Source organism: Anopheles cruzii, chromosome 2, assembly GCF_943734635.1.
Source record: "Anopheles cruzii chromosome 2, idAnoCruzAS_RS32_06, whole genome shotgun sequence".
Classification (NCBI taxonomy): domain Eukaryota; kingdom Metazoa; phylum Arthropoda; class Insecta; order Diptera; family Culicidae; genus Anopheles; species Anopheles cruzii.
In genome coordinates, this window is record NC_069144.1 from 18,872,242 (window position 1) to 18,889,481 (window position 17,240).

The 17,240-nt window shown below is 45.8% G+C and overlaps 4 protein-coding genes across 6 annotated transcripts; 1 reads left to right on the forward strand and 3 right to left on the reverse strand.

Annotated features, from left to right (window-relative positions):
* On the reverse strand, positions 1-932 carry LOC128278077 (collagenase-like). Its single transcript, XM_053016730.1, has 3 exons — positions 867-932; positions 377-794; positions 1-296 (listed from the first exon to the last, which is right to left on the reverse strand). Exons 1-3 carry the CDS (start codon positions 930-932, stop codon positions 1-3), a joined length of 780 nt encoding a protein of 259 aa, XP_052872690.1.
* A 1,031-nt stretch (positions 933-1,963) lies between these two features.
* LOC128278605 (collagenase-like) lies at positions 1,964-3,012 on the reverse strand. Its single transcript, XM_053017335.1, has 3 exons — positions 2,925-3,012; positions 2,370-2,847; positions 1,964-2,304 (listed from the first exon to the last, which is right to left on the reverse strand). The coding sequence occupies exons 1-3, from the start codon at positions 2,994-2,996 to the stop codon at positions 1,964-1,966; spliced, it is 891 nt and encodes a 296-aa protein (XP_052873295.1). The 5' UTR covers positions 2,997-3,012.
* Positions 3,013-3,908: 896 nt separating this feature from the next.
* LOC128278053 (pyruvate carboxylase, mitochondrial) lies at positions 3,909-12,475 on the reverse strand. Of its 3 annotated transcripts, XM_053016696.1 has the most exons (8): positions 12,380-12,475; positions 9,124-9,582; positions 7,797-9,049; positions 7,327-7,374; positions 6,040-6,437; positions 5,702-5,961; positions 4,509-5,614; positions 3,909-4,416 (listed from the first exon to the last, which is right to left on the reverse strand). In XM_053016696.1, exons 2-8 carry the CDS (start codon positions 9,474-9,476, stop codon positions 4,244-4,246), a joined length of 3,591 nt encoding a protein of 1,196 aa, XP_052872656.1. In that variant the 5' UTR covers positions 9,477-9,582; positions 12,380-12,475; the 3' UTR covers positions 3,909-4,243. The 3 variants fall into 3 exon arrangements, with proteins under 3 accessions (XP_052872656.1, XP_052872658.1, XP_052872657.1); XM_053016698.1 differs by lacking the exon at positions 7,327-7,374; XM_053016697.1 differs by lacking the exon at positions 7,327-7,374 and having other exon boundaries at positions 6,040-6,464.
* A 3,842-nt stretch (positions 12,476-16,317) lies between these two features.
* LOC128278078 (transmembrane emp24 domain-containing protein 2) lies at positions 16,318-17,233 on the forward strand. Its single transcript, XM_053016731.1, has 4 exons — positions 16,318-16,503; positions 16,578-16,759; positions 16,836-16,988; positions 17,056-17,233. Exons 1-4 carry the CDS (start codon positions 16,371-16,373, stop codon positions 17,203-17,205), a joined length of 618 nt encoding a protein of 205 aa, XP_052872691.1. The 5' UTR covers positions 16,318-16,370; the 3' UTR covers positions 17,206-17,233.
* Positions 17,234-17,240: the final 7 nt, after the last annotated feature.

The following is a 17,240-nucleotide window of genomic DNA, read 5'->3' on the forward strand; positions in this document are numbered from 1 at the left end:
TTAAACACCTGTGTTATCCCGAATCCATTGGCGATAGAAAGATACACGGGTGTACCCAGTTGGATTTATAGCATTACACGAGTCAGTAATAAGCGATGCCACACCGACAAGTGTATCAACACGGCGATCCAGGACAACAAACCCTGCACCCAAGTCTCCGTTACACACATTGGCGCGATGTGTAATATCCTCCGCACAGAAGTGATATGGTGGCGTTATTACGTACGTTGCGGTGCAGCGAGTGTCGGCGATCATCCTTTGATATCCAATCTTCAAGAAGTCTGAACGTTGCTCGGCTGTGTGATTACATAAAGTTTAAATAAAGTTAAGTGTTACTGTCAAGCGTTGCAGCCTCACGTATCCTTCTCAAACTCACCTTGAACCGCATGAAACCCGAATCCGACGATGTTGCCTTCTTCGTTTTCCAAAGGCAAATTGATGTTTACCTCAGGAAGCGCGATCCGAGCTATGTTTGCCGTAAAGACGACTGGGTTTGGTAGGACGATAAAACCGATGTCGTTGGCACGTGTCTGGCTGTTGAAGGATGGATGGGCGGTTGCTTGCGTCGACACTTGCATGATTAACTGTGAGAAAAAGACACTGCCAAGTCCTAGTTCCCATCGCACAAATCCTTGAATGTTCTGGGCTGCCGTCAACACGTGGCGATCGGAAATCAGGGAACCACCACCAAAGAATCCGGAATTGACCGAATTCAGATACAACACGTATACGTTGTACGGTGTGTTTGGTGCGTTGAATCCATTCACTATCTTATTGTTTGGGTTTGTCTTAACCTGGCCAAGCACAACGGAGCAATTTAGAAACCAAATCCTTCAGAGTGTATCACATAAGCATAACAAGGTTACCTCGGTTGCAACGGCACAGCACACGGCCAGTCCAGTGAGTAATAGTAATTCGCTAAACCACCGCATAGTTATCAGCTACAGAAGCGACAAAGAGTTAGAAGTATCGAAATTGAAGTACACTTGGCAAGCTTGCGTCGCTTGTGAAAAGTGATGCCTTATATATAGCGCAACGATGGCGAGGTCGATCGTCTGGGTTTCCTGGCAAAGAGTCTCGTATTGGTATCGTATTATCAATCATGTTTCGGCCAGTTTTCGACTAGTACATGTTGTCGTTTACGACACGCTAGAATGGTGATAAGTGATCAATAATGTCTGTGCCGTGGCACTCCCAAAAAACAGCCTCAGCGCCACCACATTGAGCAATGGTGCTGCATTCTAGTGGTGCTTATATTTTGTTGAACAATGCACCTGCAGCTCCGAGATAGTAAACAAATCGGCTCGCCACCGTCGTTTGTCCATCGGCATGTCGGGTATAAGATCCTATAAGAGGCGCACGCCTCATCGCCTCTGTGACGACATTTTTTCGTTGAAGCATAAGGAAAGTAGCAATGGCGTTGATTAAATGATCGATTCGTCTAAGCCGATTAACGTAGGGCCCAACCCGCCCATTGTTCTGTAAAAAGGTATGTTATCGTCCGATATCGAGCCATGATTGAAATGGTACCGGCCATGGTTTTAAGTGTAACGCTTAACCTCATTGTCACATCTTTAAGCTTACTCATCGAATGTGAATGTGCCTTTCGTATGTATCACATCCAAAACGTGCTTCAACAAAGTCATGGGTAAAGCATGCCTACGGCCAGAACAGAGGTCGTAGTCATGCCAGCAATCGCAATCACAATTCTGTTTCCGATCGTCATTATCGTTTTGCAGTATTCCTTTATTTTTCTTTCCCGGATTTGCGGTTCCACAGCAAAAAGAAAACAAATTCTTCAAAAATCATATCGTCGACAGCGACAGGCGGCGGTTGACACATTACAATGAAGTCATCGGATCCCCGCCACTAGCGATATTGTGCGGCAGGGCATTGGCCGACGATGGTGACTATGCTCGCGGGTTTCATGGTGGTTTAGTATCAGGGTGGGGTTTTAACAAGTTCAGTATTTTACCACTGAGCTCAATGTTCGAAGGGCTGTAGTTTTCGCGATCCAGTCCAAGTAGTTGACGGTGCGTATGTATCCAGAGGGATCACCGGTACTACATCCTCGGCTCGAGACAAACGACACAATGCCGATCTGGACCCAGCTGCCGTCGGTTTGCTGCAAGACCATGGGCCCACCGGAATCGCCTTGGCAGACGTTCTGATTCGAACGGTCAAAACCGAGCGCACAGAGTGTTGTGTTTCGAATTATAGACGCTCCGTATACGGTGGAGCACTCGGCGTTGGATATGATGCGCATATACTCGAACTTCAGCATGGTGGAGATCGATTGGACCGCTGTATGGAGCAGGTATAATAGATCATTTGGAGAGGTGACATAATCTTCACGCAGCTCCACTTACCGTCCGATGTGCGCCCGAATCCTGACACGATCGTTTTTAGGCCAACGAAGGACTCTTGAGGCGGAATATTGATCGGCAGCTTAACTGGGTAAATCTCGTGACTGTATGGAACGGGCGATGGTAACCGGATGAGAGCCACATCGTTCGTAAGCCGCCACGGATCGAATTCCGGGTGCACGTGCTTGGTGACGGTTGACATCGTGAGCCGCGGTACGTTGAGATGAATTGATCCGAGCCCGACCTGAAACACGGTGTAGTCGTGGGCACAGTGGGCCGCAGTCAGGATCCACTGGGCGTCGATCAGCGAACCACCGCAAACGGTAACGGAACGGCCAAGTGCTGCACGGATCGAAACCTGCCAAGGAAACTGAGTCTTCTCCGCCGTCTGCCCGTTGACGATCTTGGCAAGATGGGCTGGCAGATTGTAGTTGCTACTGTCATTTGGCACACGGTGTCTAGGAAGGGGAAAAGCGGTGGGCTGTTCTTGAAAATGTTGATAGAACTCTCTTACGGAGCACCGGCATCGACGCATCGATCCACGACTGATGACCGTACCTCTGTGGAGCACTTTACGCAGGGGCCACCCGCACAGAGCAGCACGAATGCGGCTAATACTACGTGCGACATCACCCTCACCGAACAATGGCCGCCTGTCCGTTGTGCAGCAAACTTTCTTCCCATGCTGTGCGAATAGGGTGAACACACGCGGATCGAAGCTTACACCGTTAAAAATGCTGCGCGGCCCCGACGAACATTCTTATATCGAAGGTCCGCGAGCTGGTAGCATCCATCCGGTCAGATTGGGATCGACAACGCCGTCCGCCTGTTCCATGACTGTGCTGCAAGTGGAAAAGGTTGTTTCTGCGAGCTATCAACAGGCCAGCGTCTGCGATGTTATCTGCTACGTTGGACAGTAGAATACTCTCATCGTGTCGATGGTAGGGGGTTTCCGGCTTTTTTGTCCGTCTTCACCGATGTCTGGCGTGTAATTTTTAATTTAGAAACGATCCTTCTTCATTAGCAACCCCTTAGGGGCAACACACAGTGACTTGGGCGGAAATGGCCAACAGCGGAAGCAAAGTTTTCAAAACCTGGCCAGCCGTTACACTATAAGGAACTCAGTGGAACTCCATTCACGCGATAAGAGTATAGCTATCGCCGCCGTTGCGCGATTAGTATCATGTCGGAACGTGTGTTTTGCCACTTTGCTCTGTTTGTTGCAGGAAATAGATTCCCTACAGCTTACTGTCTGAAGCCTTCCTCGTGGAGTGTCGGAGTTTTGACGCAGATTGCCGGTGTGTATTACAACTTGTTTAGAAGAGGCGTTGTCAGTTGTGGGTATTCCCGCAGATAATAGGAGTAATTTCGGAACAAAAATAGATGTGCTTGGGATTGGAAATAACTTTTTTTATTTTCATACAACTAGTGGAAGGATGAAATGAAAACAAATTGAATTACTGCTTATTAACCTGAAGCAGTTTTTTTACGAAACGCTCGTCTATTCCCAAATAAAACAAAAACGCAACAATGATAGAAAACAAGCGCAATAAAACAATAACAGTGTAGTTGTATATCCGGTTTCCGTGTAAAAGCTATTAAGAAGTAAGTGCCAGCGAGCCAGTGATTCGGATGATTCAAATTTGGTGATTCATGCATTTGAAAACCGTGCGGGCACCGTGCGTCGATTGGGGAACCACTGGCCCAGCGCACACTGACCGCAAGAAGAAGTAGAACACCGCATGCCGGTTGTGGGTCGAGCACGTAACTAGTTATCTTGCCTGTCTCTGATGTACTTCACTAGAAGATGCCTTGGTTGGAACGCGACCGGAAACGTAAGTAACACTTGTGCAAGGTATGAGTGCGATGGATGGGTTTCACTCCAGCGTTAGCAATAGATCCTCTCCTTCCAGCTTCATGCCGTTGCTGATATCCAACGTTTTGACAACACCGGCGCGTGGCGACTGGACAACCATCTCCATCTTCATTGCCGACAGCACCACCAGCGGTTGTCCTTTTTCGACATGATCGCCAACCTTGACTTTAATTTCTGTGGGCAAAACGGCAAACACCAAGTCACGTTAGAACACGGAAGATGCCCTCTTCATCGGTAGATGCTGGCCAGCAGCTAGTAGAACTTACCAATCACAGAACCGGGCATCGGTGCACCGACCTCGTTTTTGTTGCCCTTTGCGGCCTTCGGGTGAATGTGTAGCTCCTTGACCGCCTCCTTATCGCGGATCAGCACCGATCGCAGCTGTCCGTTTAGTTCAAAGAAAACCTCTCGCTCACCGTTCGCGGTAAGATCTTCGGCCATGGCGAGCGTTTTGAATCCGAGTGTTTTGCCCTTCTCGATTGTCACTTCAAATTCTTCCCCAACTTTGGGACCGGTGAGAAAGACGCGGGTATTCAACTTATCCACGGGTCCATAGGTGTCGCGGAAGTTCAGGAAATCGTTCGTAACCTGCGGATAGAGCGCGGCCGACATGACGTCGCGATCATTCACATCTGGGTGAGATTCTAGGAGCGATTTTTTAAGTGCACCCAAGTCGAGCGGTGCCAATTGTGCACCGGGTCTGCCCTCGATGCGTGGCATGTCCTTGAGAACGCGCGATCGAAGCGGCTCGGGGAAGCCACCGTGCGGTGTACCGATGGCACCCTGCAGGAACTCGACGACGGACTTCGGGAACGACAGCTCCTCGGCACGCTCCAGCACCTGGTCGGCCGTCAGGTGGTTCTGCACCATAAATTGGGCCAAATCGCCGACCACCTTGGACGATGGCGTCACTTTGATGATGTCGCCCAGCAGAATGTTTGCTTCGCGGTACGCCTTCTTCACGTCCTCGAAGAAGTCACCCAAGCCGAGCGAGTAAGCCTGGAACTGAAGGTTGGTGTACTGTCCACCAGGGATCTCGTTCATGTACACATCGGCGTTTCCGGACTTCATCGTCGTGGTGCACTCGAACGGTGCATACAGCGTACGGGTTTGCTCCCAGTACGCAGAGTACTCGCTGATGTCGGGCAGTGCCAGTCCCGTGTCGAGACCGGTTCCCTGCAGTGACGCCACCACTGCTCCCATGCTAGGCTGCGATGTCATACCAGACATGGAATCCACGGCCACATCCACCACGTCTGCCCCGGCTTCGGCACACGCCAACATGGAAGCCACACCGGCACCGGACGTGTCGTGCGTGTGGATGTGAATCGGCACATCGGGATGCTTCTCGCGAATGGCCGTTATAAGGAGCCTAAAGCGTTGTCAAGAAACAGCAGAAACAGAAACATGCTTTACATATCGAACCACGCGCAACAAGGATCCGGGCGCCCGATCGTACCGTGCCGCTTGCGGTTTCAGCAGTCCGGCCATATCCTTTATGCACAGCACGTGCGTACCCGCCTTGACCAGCTCATCCGCCAGATTCGTGTAGTACTTTAGATCGTACTTCGTTCTCTTCGGATCGCTGACGTCTCCGGTGTAGGAGATAGCAGCTTCGACCACTCCGCCAGCATTGCCAGCCGCTTCCATGCCGAGAATCAGGTTTGGTAGGTAGTTGAGGGAATCAAACACTCGGAAAATGTCCATACCACATTGTACCTGTTAGGGAAGAGTAAACGGTACAGTTATCACCTATACAAAAGTACAACCAGCATAGGGTTCGACGTCGTCACCTACCGACAGATCACAAAACTTGTACACCACGTTGTCGGGGTAGTTGGTGTAACCGACGGCGTTGGCACCACGCAGCAGCATTTGGAACGGGATGTTAGGAATCTGTTTGCGCATTTCTTCCAACCGCTCCCAAGGACACTCGTGCAGGAAGCGCAGGGCCACGTCGAAGGTAGCTCCACCCCAGTTTTCGAGCGAGTACAGATTGTTGAACTTGTGCGCCACAAACGGTGATATCTTCAGCAGGTCGTGCGTGCGCACACGGGTAGCTAGCAGCGATTGGTGCGCATCGCGGAACGTCGTGTCCATGAGGAGCAAATTTTTTTGCGCCCGGACAGCCTTGGCGAACCCTGCCGGTCCCTGCTCTTGCAGAATTTGCTTGAAACCACGCGGTGGTTCTGTAACTGTTCGTTTGTGATTAGATATTGGCCCTGGAGAGCGGAGCGAATAGGTTCCGGGTTTCGGGAAAGAGGAAAAACCATAAATGAGCGTGCAAGCGTGCATGCATGTGCGTGTTGTAGATTTGTACCTGTGACGTGTAAACATTAAACGTACTCGGAAAACTAGTGCAAAATACAAGACTCAAATAGTTTTAAATACAATTGTTAAAAACAACCATCGTAAAACAATCGTTAAATACCAATTGGAAATCAAACACAAACAGCCTTTCTATTATGTAACTCTTGTCCATATTTCGTTACCTTCTGGTTTTTAGAGTTTTCCAAGTTCTTGTACGTCATCGTAGCCAGCAGTGGGACCAGTTCGTTGAGCCATAAGAGTTTCTTGAAAATTCAATTTATGTACAACCTTTTGTCGTTAGTTATTTGAGTGTTGCTATCACGAGTACATGTTTTGAAGCTATTACGATTTGCAACAACCAAACTGCGGCTGCTTCCATCATCTTTTTGTCGTAATCATTAGTGAATTGTTTTCCCAACTTGTTGTGATGTTGTGTCGTGTAATGGAATGTACTTTAGCATCAAAAAACGAGTAGTTTTGAGGGGAAGATTGACTTTGGTCGATGTAATGAATAGCCGGAGCAACGCCTTTAAGACCGAGATCTCGATCGGGGATTGTTTGAATGATTTACCCTCTTGTCCCGGCCTTACTAACCAAGGGGCAACGAGCACTAACTACTGCCCAGAATGAGCGTATGGTCCGTGAGTGGGGTCAAGCAGTGGGAGAAGTGTTTAGCTGGAAATTATAGTGGGTCGCTCGAATAGAGTGTTTCGATAGTGTCAATGGAAGGTATGCAAGTTTACAGAAGAAGAGAAATAGATAGAGACAATGTACCTTTCCTTACACCCTCTTCCTCCTCGGCTAGTGCTTCCGGCGATAGGTCTATGTTTGAACAAACGGATGTGCGGCATTTTTGAGGACGCACGGTTCGTTGTATGGTCAGATTTGTTTTTTACGTTTCGTTTAGAAGCACCAATACCAATTGCGTTGTACGGTCGTTGTAGTCATCGTTGGCGTCAAGCGAATTATCGCAAACCGTTCGTCGTATCGAACGGCAATTTCGTTAATCAACACACGGTTGTTAAAATCATTAGACAAATGTTTTTTTAATAAAAAAGAAAGAAAAATAAAACATAAATGAATTGATTTACCAAAAATCAAAAACGTTAATAAAAATAAAAAACACAGCATCATTGCACACTGAACTGAACAAAAACATAGAACCACCAGCTAGAAAAGCGTAACACCGTACACTAAAAGACACCCACCAGAACCACCCACAGTGCTTGTGTGGACAAACTTACCTAGTGGCAGTTGCGGGACATGGGGATTAACTTCGGCAGGTTTCAGTTTCGTGGCGAGCGGTGTGGTTGGACCATTCACCAGCACTTCGCCGAGGTAGTTGAGTAGCTTTTGTGCACGGTTTTTCGTTTTCGCGAATCGGAACAGCTGCGGATGCTCGTCGATAAAGTACGTGTCCAGCACTCCGTTGAGGAATTTCTGGTTCTCTAGCACATTCAGCAGAAACGGGATATTGGTTTTCACACCCCGGATACGGAATTCGCGCAACGCGCGATTCATCTTCGACGCTGACGATTGCAAATCGGATGCATGCGATATCACCTTCACCAGCAAAGAGTCGTAGTACGGGGAAATGATCGCACCGGCATACGCCGACGCACTGTCCAAACGAATGCCCATGCCCTCACCGGAGCGGAACACTTCGAGGCGTCCGGTGTTTGGCTGGAAGTCATTCGCCGGATCTTCCGTCGTAACGCGGCACTGAATAGCGTAGCCCTGTGGTCTGATGTTCTCCTGCGTGTAACCCAGCTCCGGCAGGGTCATACCTTCCGCGACGCGTATTTGTGATTGCACCAGATCGATGCCGGTGATTTCTTCCGTCACGGTGTGCTCCACCTGCAGTCGTGCGTTTACTTCGATGAAATAAAAGTTACCCGTTTCGTCTGCCAGGAACTCCACGGTGCCGGCGTTCTCATAGCCAACATGGCGTGCCAGACGCACGGCGTACTCGGTCATTTTGTCGCGTACTTCGACCGCCAACCGAGGGGCAGGAGCAATCTCGACCACCTTTTGGTGGCGACGCTGCACGGAACAATCTCGCTCGTACAGGTGCACCACGTTGCCGGCTTTGTCGCCCAGAAGCTGCACCTCGATGTGGCGTGGACGTTCGATAAATTTCTCTATAAACATTGCGCCATTTCCAAATGCTGCCTTCGCCTCGGAACTGGCGCGCATAAAGTTGTCCTCCACTTCGTCCATCTTGCGCACGACACGCATTCCGCGGCCACCACCACCATAGGCCGCCTTAAAGATAACCGGGAGACCGTGCTTGCGACAGAACTCCACTGCTTCCTCTTTCGTAGTCACCGGACCATCGGTTCCGGGCACGATAGGTACACCGGCTGCGATGGCCGCCTGACGAGCGGCCACTTTATCCCCCATCTGTTGCACGACCTTTGGTGTAGGCCCAATGAAACGTAATCCGGCATCAATGACCGCTTGGGCAAAGTCTGACCGTTCCGACAGGAATCCATAACTGTTGAAGAGGGCGCAGAAGAATCAGTACAAACTCCGTCCCAGATTGCATATTCTGACTTCTACTGCACCTACCCAGGGTGTACAGCATCGACGTCGTTTTCCTTACATACTCTTATAATTTCCGGAATGTTCAAGTAGGCTTCCACCGGGGCCAACCCTTTTCCGACCATGTACGATTCGTCCGCCTTCTGTCGGTGCATATGCATCTTGTCTTGCTCCGAGTACACGGCGACCGACCGAATGCCCAATTCTGTACAGGCACGGAACACACGGATGGCGATCTCTCCACGGTTGGCAACCAGCACGGACCGTATGGGCTTGTACTCGACCTGGCTGGAGTAAGCATATTTGCTCGTCGCCCACAGGCGGGCCTGGCTCGTGCGCCGTAATCCTGCCAAGGCGAGCTGCGCACTGAAGAGCTGCATTGTGTTTTTTTCCTTCTAATTGATGGTCGAAATAAATGCTTCAAAGAGTGTAGGTTAAATAACTATCATTCCTGTTTTACGTGGTCTGGTGGTAAGACGTTGTTGACTAAAAAAAAAAAATATATATGTATTTTTTATTTTTGTTTGGAAATTCTATGCGTTTAGAGGAGACAACCGGAGTGCAGTTCATACTGTCTGCTTATCCTAAAGTCAAAGAAAAGGTATCTTAAGCAGTTAAGTTAGGCTATGTAACGATAATGATAAAATAATCCATCTTCAGACCCCTGCCGGCTGCTTAATCGAATCTTGATAATCTTTTCGCGATTAAACGCGTACCACGGTGAATCGGAGTGGAATTTGCGCAAAGACATAATTGATTACTGTTTTTTAAATTGCTGATAGGTGAGTAATAACAAAATCCCTTGCGATATTTTTAAGGTGTTGGCACAAACAAAAGGAGTTTTAAACTCTACGATGATTAAGACTAACTCTGCAACGAAGAAGGATGTCCTTTGAGCCGGTGCTTCCATATGAGAAGCGTTACTCGACACATTAGGGAGTGTCATAAGAGTGTTCCACTAATTCAAGTGAAGCATTAAACAATTAGAGGAAAAACTATGTACCTTATACCAAATTAAACAATAACTAATCATTGTTGTAAAAACAGAAACTTTTGCTGCTTTTCGGGTGCATAATACTTAAGCGAATGATCAAAGAAATTTCCGCTACGGTTTCTGGCAGTTTCGATGTTTTGCGGTTTCTGCAAAACAAACACTTATTTTGCAAAATGAAACACCAGGAAAAAAAACCAAAGTCCCTGTAGTCCGTTTTAAATTCGACAACAAAATGTGTCGATTACGTACAGGCCTAAGCAGCGATTGATAGGGATGTCTATTTCCATTTCAAAGTGCAATCTCCAGTCTGCTTCATGGCTAATATTGATAACCCTGTGTCAGTCGGGGCAACCGTGTATGTTACCGGTTGAATAACAACGTTGAAAATATGGATTACCTAAAGCCTGTTCGAACTATTGCACATCGCTTAAGAAAACGGTGAAAAAATCTCAAAAACGCTAACGACCAAAGACCAAATAGTGCAATTGAGTCATTAATTTACAGTCGGATCTGTGTGTCACTAAGGTAAAGGTGCATAAAAAAAACATAATCATTCATATTGCTTCATTGGCTTCATCAAGTCTCCTTTACCTATCTGAGACAGTGTTCCGGTAATATTGACGAAAGACGCTGATCACTGATCGCTTTTCCGTAACTGGCCATAGCGATGCCAGGGCGATATCAGTGAACATTGATTAGTTATGATTAGGTGATGTACCATGAACCATTTCTAAGCCAAGTGGCGCTATTGGCAGCAACGGCAACATTGATTGGAGCGATGAACATAGAGTTTTTGAAGATAGCGACGAGTAGGAAACTCCGACTAGTTTCTAATTGTTATCAATCGCCAAAGCACACGCCGTTTCATAAACAGCGTGCTTGGATCTGGACGTGATGGGTTGCTTCGCCAACTCTGTTGCCGTGCGAAAGGAGGCAGTGGACTATAACCTTCATTCGCCCCCGTTGATACCAATCGTATTCCTTAATTTTATGTGCCTTTTATTGTTTTTCACTTTGGTCCATGCTTAAATTAATAGTTCAGACGCGTAGGCCATAAAACGGGTACTTTTATGCTCTACCGTTTGATTCTTGTTTCGGCTTCCCCGCTGAACTTCGATGAAACCGAGTTAGAAATGTTACTTTATCGTGCCACCGCCGTCTGTGTATCGTATTTTGCATTGGCTACCAACCAAGTTTAAATATCCCAGTACCAATGGAGAGATGTGCCAGACCGTGGCGTCAACATAGCCTTGCAATGCCAAACCGGACTAACTATCCTTCAAAAAACCATGTAGACTCAATGTTCGCCCGTTTCACCTGTCTGCTTCGTCCTCGTTGCGTGCTGTAACGCATTAAAAAGACACTTCTACTCACACACAAGAAACCTGTTGTGTACCGATTCTGAAGCGGTGCGGACACTCTCACGCAACTCAAGCAGTGGACGTTGAACTTTGTCTACGGGGTTTGATAAAAAAGGAAAAGAAAACCGTCATTCGCCGCTGATCAGAAGCTAAAAATGTGTTTGTAAACTGTTCGTGCGAAGGTCAATCCATCCATTGCGCATATGTTGCCGTTTCGCTTGGTAATTTCCAAGACGCACGTCGACATTGCGATGATTCTCAGCCATCTGAGAAACCTTCGATGCCAACTTATGGACTCTGCCAGATACTATCGTTAACGTGCCGAAACTTTACAAGCCGCTCATATGGCCTCTTCTCCAGTAGCCTTCCTGTTTAGTGAAAGTGACCATGGTTCGAAAAACGAAACCAATATGGTTGAATAAAAAGGATGGCTTTGACATCGCACAACAATAACAAACAGCAACCACCATCTTCCGGTGAAGTGGTATGTGAAACTTTTCCGATTTTAGATTTGCTGATTACACAAGCCACTACGCATCGCTTCCCGATGATTGATCTGCTTCGTCTAGACACACTCCAAAGACGATCCGGCACATCCGAAGAAACGTGGTTTCACGCTTGTTACGCAATAACTATAGCACAGCATCGGTTTATTGAACCATTGGTAGTTCGTAATCTTCAACGTTAGTATTCTGTGCTCTCAGTTAGACCTAACATTTATTTTCGTAGTTCCTTAGTTGAGTAGCAACGTGTCGTAATAATGCCGGCTAGAGCGTGCGATGAAAACAACGCAACCACGTAAACTCATCACATCTACACTCAAAAGCGCCACCAGCCAATGCCAACGAAGCTGGGTCAAGGTAATATCGCCAATCAACAAATTTTGGAAACAAATGTTGTGGGTTACTGTACTATCTGGAACTGTTACCGTAAAACGACAGGAACGGAAACACGAATTTTCTTGGGATTTTAAACGAACCACAAACCACGGAGACACGTATACTCGCACTCACTGGCTCGAAAAAGACTGAAGACTGAACTCGCACTCGCTAGTGCCACTACGGCATTCCATATGGTCGCAGCTGATTTACAGGGGCTGTGCGAGTGTGCGTGAGTCCGGCGGCTGAAGCAACGTTTGTTTATGTGAAAGGGGATACGCTGTTATCAGCGATGAAAAACTGTTTACATGATATCGGCCTCGCCACAGTGTGTGCCACACTTAGTGTACCATTCATCGTAGCCCACAAATAGAAAGGAAACATAATTTCAATGCTCGTATAACACCGAAAGATGATGAACAAACCAAAAAAACTTAAGTAGCTAGTTTTACCTGGCTGTAGAAATTATAGTAAAATCACAGTAGATGTTTGGTGGCAATTCGCAAAAGAAACATAATCAAACAATTAAGCAAGAAAGCTCAGTTACACAATTGTTGCTTTATTCTTTCTAACGTTCGATAATAACACAACACACAAAATCGCTTTGAGTCTCATAATCAAATATATTACATACGGTGTAAACTTATCAATCAAATCGTTCGTCGTCAGTCTAACGTTGATTCTAAATACTAATTTGCTGAGTTCTGTTAAGTGTGTTAAAGTTAAGGTGTGATAGTTAAAAATTAACACAAATAAATATAAAACGTAGTATAAAACCAGCATGTCAGAAGGATATGTTTCTAGTTTGGATCATATTTTTCATTTAAAAGCAACACATGAAATAGTCTGGTGCACAACGGGCCACTGAGATTTGAATACGCGCACAATTCCATATACGTTCGCAACGGCAACGTGATTTAAACTTACGATACTTGTGCCGTCGAGCTCGCGAGGTAGATTCTGTGGTTACTGCTGGCTGGAACTGTTCTTTGACGTTGTTCCTAGTAGTGGCCGTTGATGTCTCCGCTTTCGCGTGCTGACTATTTCGTTTTGCGTAACCTTTAATAGCATTTGCGCTTGCTTTGCGAATCAACTTATTTTTGCTTTTTTCGCCGCCGGTCGCCACGTCGGTGGTACGATTAGTGTCTGCCGGCCGGAGTTTACTTACACGATTAGTAGTGTTTCGTCTGGAACTTGAGTCCACGATGTGAAGTTTGACAAATCTGTTTTCTTTCAAGTCTGCTTGAACCGGCTCGGAGTCGAACGATCTAACCGATTCCAGCGTGGATATCATCGGCAGATCGGTCATGTTCTTCGCAACCAGTGGTATGATTTGCACGAGGGTGACATTCGTTTTCTCACTGCTCGGATGCGTGATAGAGCCAAAGTTTGGGTCAATGATCTTGAACTGACCTATGCATCTATCGACCGTTGATAAAGTGAAAACCATTGCCCAGAACAGGGCATGACTGAAACGAGAACGAGGGAAAACATAAATTAATGCTCATACTATTGCTAGACACGTATGGTAGGTATGAAAGATCATTTCTTTGGGTTTTTGTGAAAAAGAAAACACATGATAAACATACTTTCGTAATCAAAGTAGTGGCATATATGCGATCTTTGCTGTATCCACGATCGGCAGGTTTGGTTCGAATGTAGATATGATTTTCGACTGTGTTTACTCATGACTTTATTTGCCCAATCAGTTATGGTATAAATGTACCTATTGATTGTATTTGTTAGGGGTATGAAAAAAAGGGGTTTGCTCAGAAAATGTGTGTTTGAACGATAAAAACATGAGTACATAAGTGATTAGCACGCAAAATGATGATACATATTTGCTTGTGCTCAAATTAGAAGTTTGAGTCCAATGACGCATTGCGAATGCAATCAGTAAACGCAATATAAAAAAAAATTGCAGTGCGACGATGAAATATGGAATTTATCATCACGATCGTTCTGTCTTCTTGCTGTACGCTTGAGCAATAATAGATTCAGAACGGTTGCAATTAACAATAATCATCGACAGTAAAAATAACTTCTAGGGAGTGTTAATCGTTCAACCAGTTCATGCCTGGGTCATTGCTACGTATCTTAGTGCCTTTCGACGATTATCTTACAACCTGCCAAGGAAGAAGAGGAAGTATACAAGAGCAAGAAACCTTGAAATGTTAGTATCGGAACGGCCCTGACATTGACTTTACGCATAATGGATTGACAAAATCCATACAATAAGCGGGTGGGAGATTACTAGTATGTTAAATGTGGCTAAAATAGTTTCAACGCACGATCATGAAAAAACTCACAAACAATTGAAACGAATAGTACATTTAACGAGAAACGAGTTACATTTATCTCTCCACACTACTGCACCAGGTTAAACCTTTAGCATGCCACGAGTATATTTTGTCTAGAGAACCCAGGCATTTTACACCTATCTAGAACAAATTACTATTAAGCTTAAGAACTGGTTCAATCTGTCGCTTCTTGATACAAATCCTGTTCATAGCACAGATTTAACCAACAATGGCAAATTTTTTACAAACTAAACTAGTCGCGTTACTGTTGCTACACGTTGCTACACGCAACTAACTATTCATTTCTATATCATTATCTTTTATCTATATGGTGTTTTTAAACATCACGTACTTCACTGATTCTTCCATCTTACAAGACACCTTACGACGGAAGCTATCACCTGATCTTTGGAGAGTGATGGAATGGATTGGATCTGCACAAATTTACTAACGCGCCCTGATATAACACGTGTTATCGGCACGGTAAACACACTTCTTGTGACTTAAGCTGCTGCGTTCAAGCAATTCCGAGTCTTTTTCATTTTTGCTCTGTTGTCTTCAGTGGTCAGCCATCCTTTTCTGCGTACTTCCACGATTGTGCGTGCCGTTTTTTTTGTTTCGTTTAATTTTCGCTTTTCTTTTCCCGCCGCCATATCTTCCAAAGCTTACGACGCTCGGAAGGTCAGTGCGCTGGAGGCTTGGAGGGGTAGTTTTTTCCCGTTTTTACAGACATTTGCTCTTGCTTTCGTGCACATGGGCTTTGCTCTTAGGTTCTCTTCTTCTCGAGCATCGTCATCCGTTTTGGGTGGTTTTATTTGTCTTCTGTAGCATAATTTTAATGCTGCCGTAAAATATAGCAGCCACCAAACACGCAGCGAGTGGATGGGAACGAAGGCAAGGCAACATCGCAAGCAGAAAAAAAGTTACACACCCCAGCCCAGAAGCGCCAAAGAGGTAAAACAACGGAGCTAAAAGGTGATAATATTGAGAGGCCAGTCGTTCAGATGATGGTTTCTTGAGCCAAAAACCCAAGTTGATAATACCATCAACATCGCTGCAAAAAGTAACTGATACTTGCGCCGGCGTGAGGAGCGTCAAGTGCGCGTGGAGGTTTGTTAATGTGGATTCCATTTATGCGGAAACAGATTTGCGTCTTATTCCGCCGAGTTAACAAACCAGGCATATTCGTTGGATCCGTAATTTTTGTATGCACCTGGAAATCGTCCGAAGAGAGCAAGATTCCCATTTAGTTAATTAAATACGTATCAAATCGTTCTGTACTTGCAATTGCCGCGCTGAGTCACTGAATACTTAGCAAACGAAGGTATAGTTGCGAAAATAGCTTAATTAACTAAATCTTCGTCTGTATTCGCTCGTGAGTAATCATGTCCGCATCGTCTTACTTATTTCCACTTCGCATTGATTCCGCTTAGGTACTATTTTGAATGCATTAGTCCAGTTCCAAGTTAATAAAAAATATTTTGTTTGTCAGCATGAAATCATGTTAAGAAAAACTCTCTTCTAAAACTGTCTTTTGAAAATTATGCTACTTAAAAAGGAAAACAGTGCGTTATTTATCCATACTTCTCCAAGGGTTAATGACAGTTTTTATGAATAGGATGTTTGCTACATACCTCGAGTGTAAGTACCTTGGCGCGTGATGACGGTTGTCAAAGATTGCCCAGCTCCACAACCGATAGATTACGTGGCTAGCGAACAACAAGCATATATTTTCGGCAATATGAACCACTTTCTAAGATTTTGCCTATTAATTCTGTGCATAAATGTGGTTCTAATCAATGGTTTCTTCATTACCGTGGACCCTCATTCGGAGGAATGTTTCTTTGACCGTGCAGAAGCTGGAACCAAGCTAGGTTCGTTGACTTGTGCGCAAGTGGTTTGTTTTCGTATTCTGCTGCAATAACATTTCCAAACATTTTTCTTCCAGGATTAATGTTCGAGACTGTCGAAGGTGGTTTTCTGGATATAGAAGTACGCATTAGTGGCCCAGATCAGAAAGTGATCTACCAGGGGGAGAAGGAATCGTCAGGAAAATACACATTCTCCGCATATGAAACCGGCATCTACCATTACTGTTTCAGCAACAAAATGTCAACGCTCACACCAAAGGCAAGAAAATGTGCCGAAAAGGGCACGTTCCACTAATGTTCTAATCGCGCGTATTTTGGTTTTCGGGTGTCCCCAGGTGGTGATGTTTTCAATGGAAATCGGTGAAGCACCGAAAGGTACTGTTGGAGCAGTGAACGAAGGCGAAGCCGGCCACACAAAGTTGGAAGATATGATCCGTGAGCTATCCGGCACGCTAACCAGTATTAAGCACGAGCAAGATTACATGCATGTAAGTTAGCGATTTGCACTTTAAATGGACGTACAATAATCGTTTGATTCATTGGTTTGTTTCTCAGGTCCGAGATCGAATTCATCGGTCGATCAACGAAAGCACCAATTCTCGTGTAGTGATGTGGTCGTTTTTTGAAGCAATCGTTCTAATCGTCATGACCGTCGGACAGGTGTACTATCTCAAACGATTCTTCGAAGTGAAACGTGTGGTGTAAGGAGTAACAGAAATAAATTCGCGAATATAAAAAAA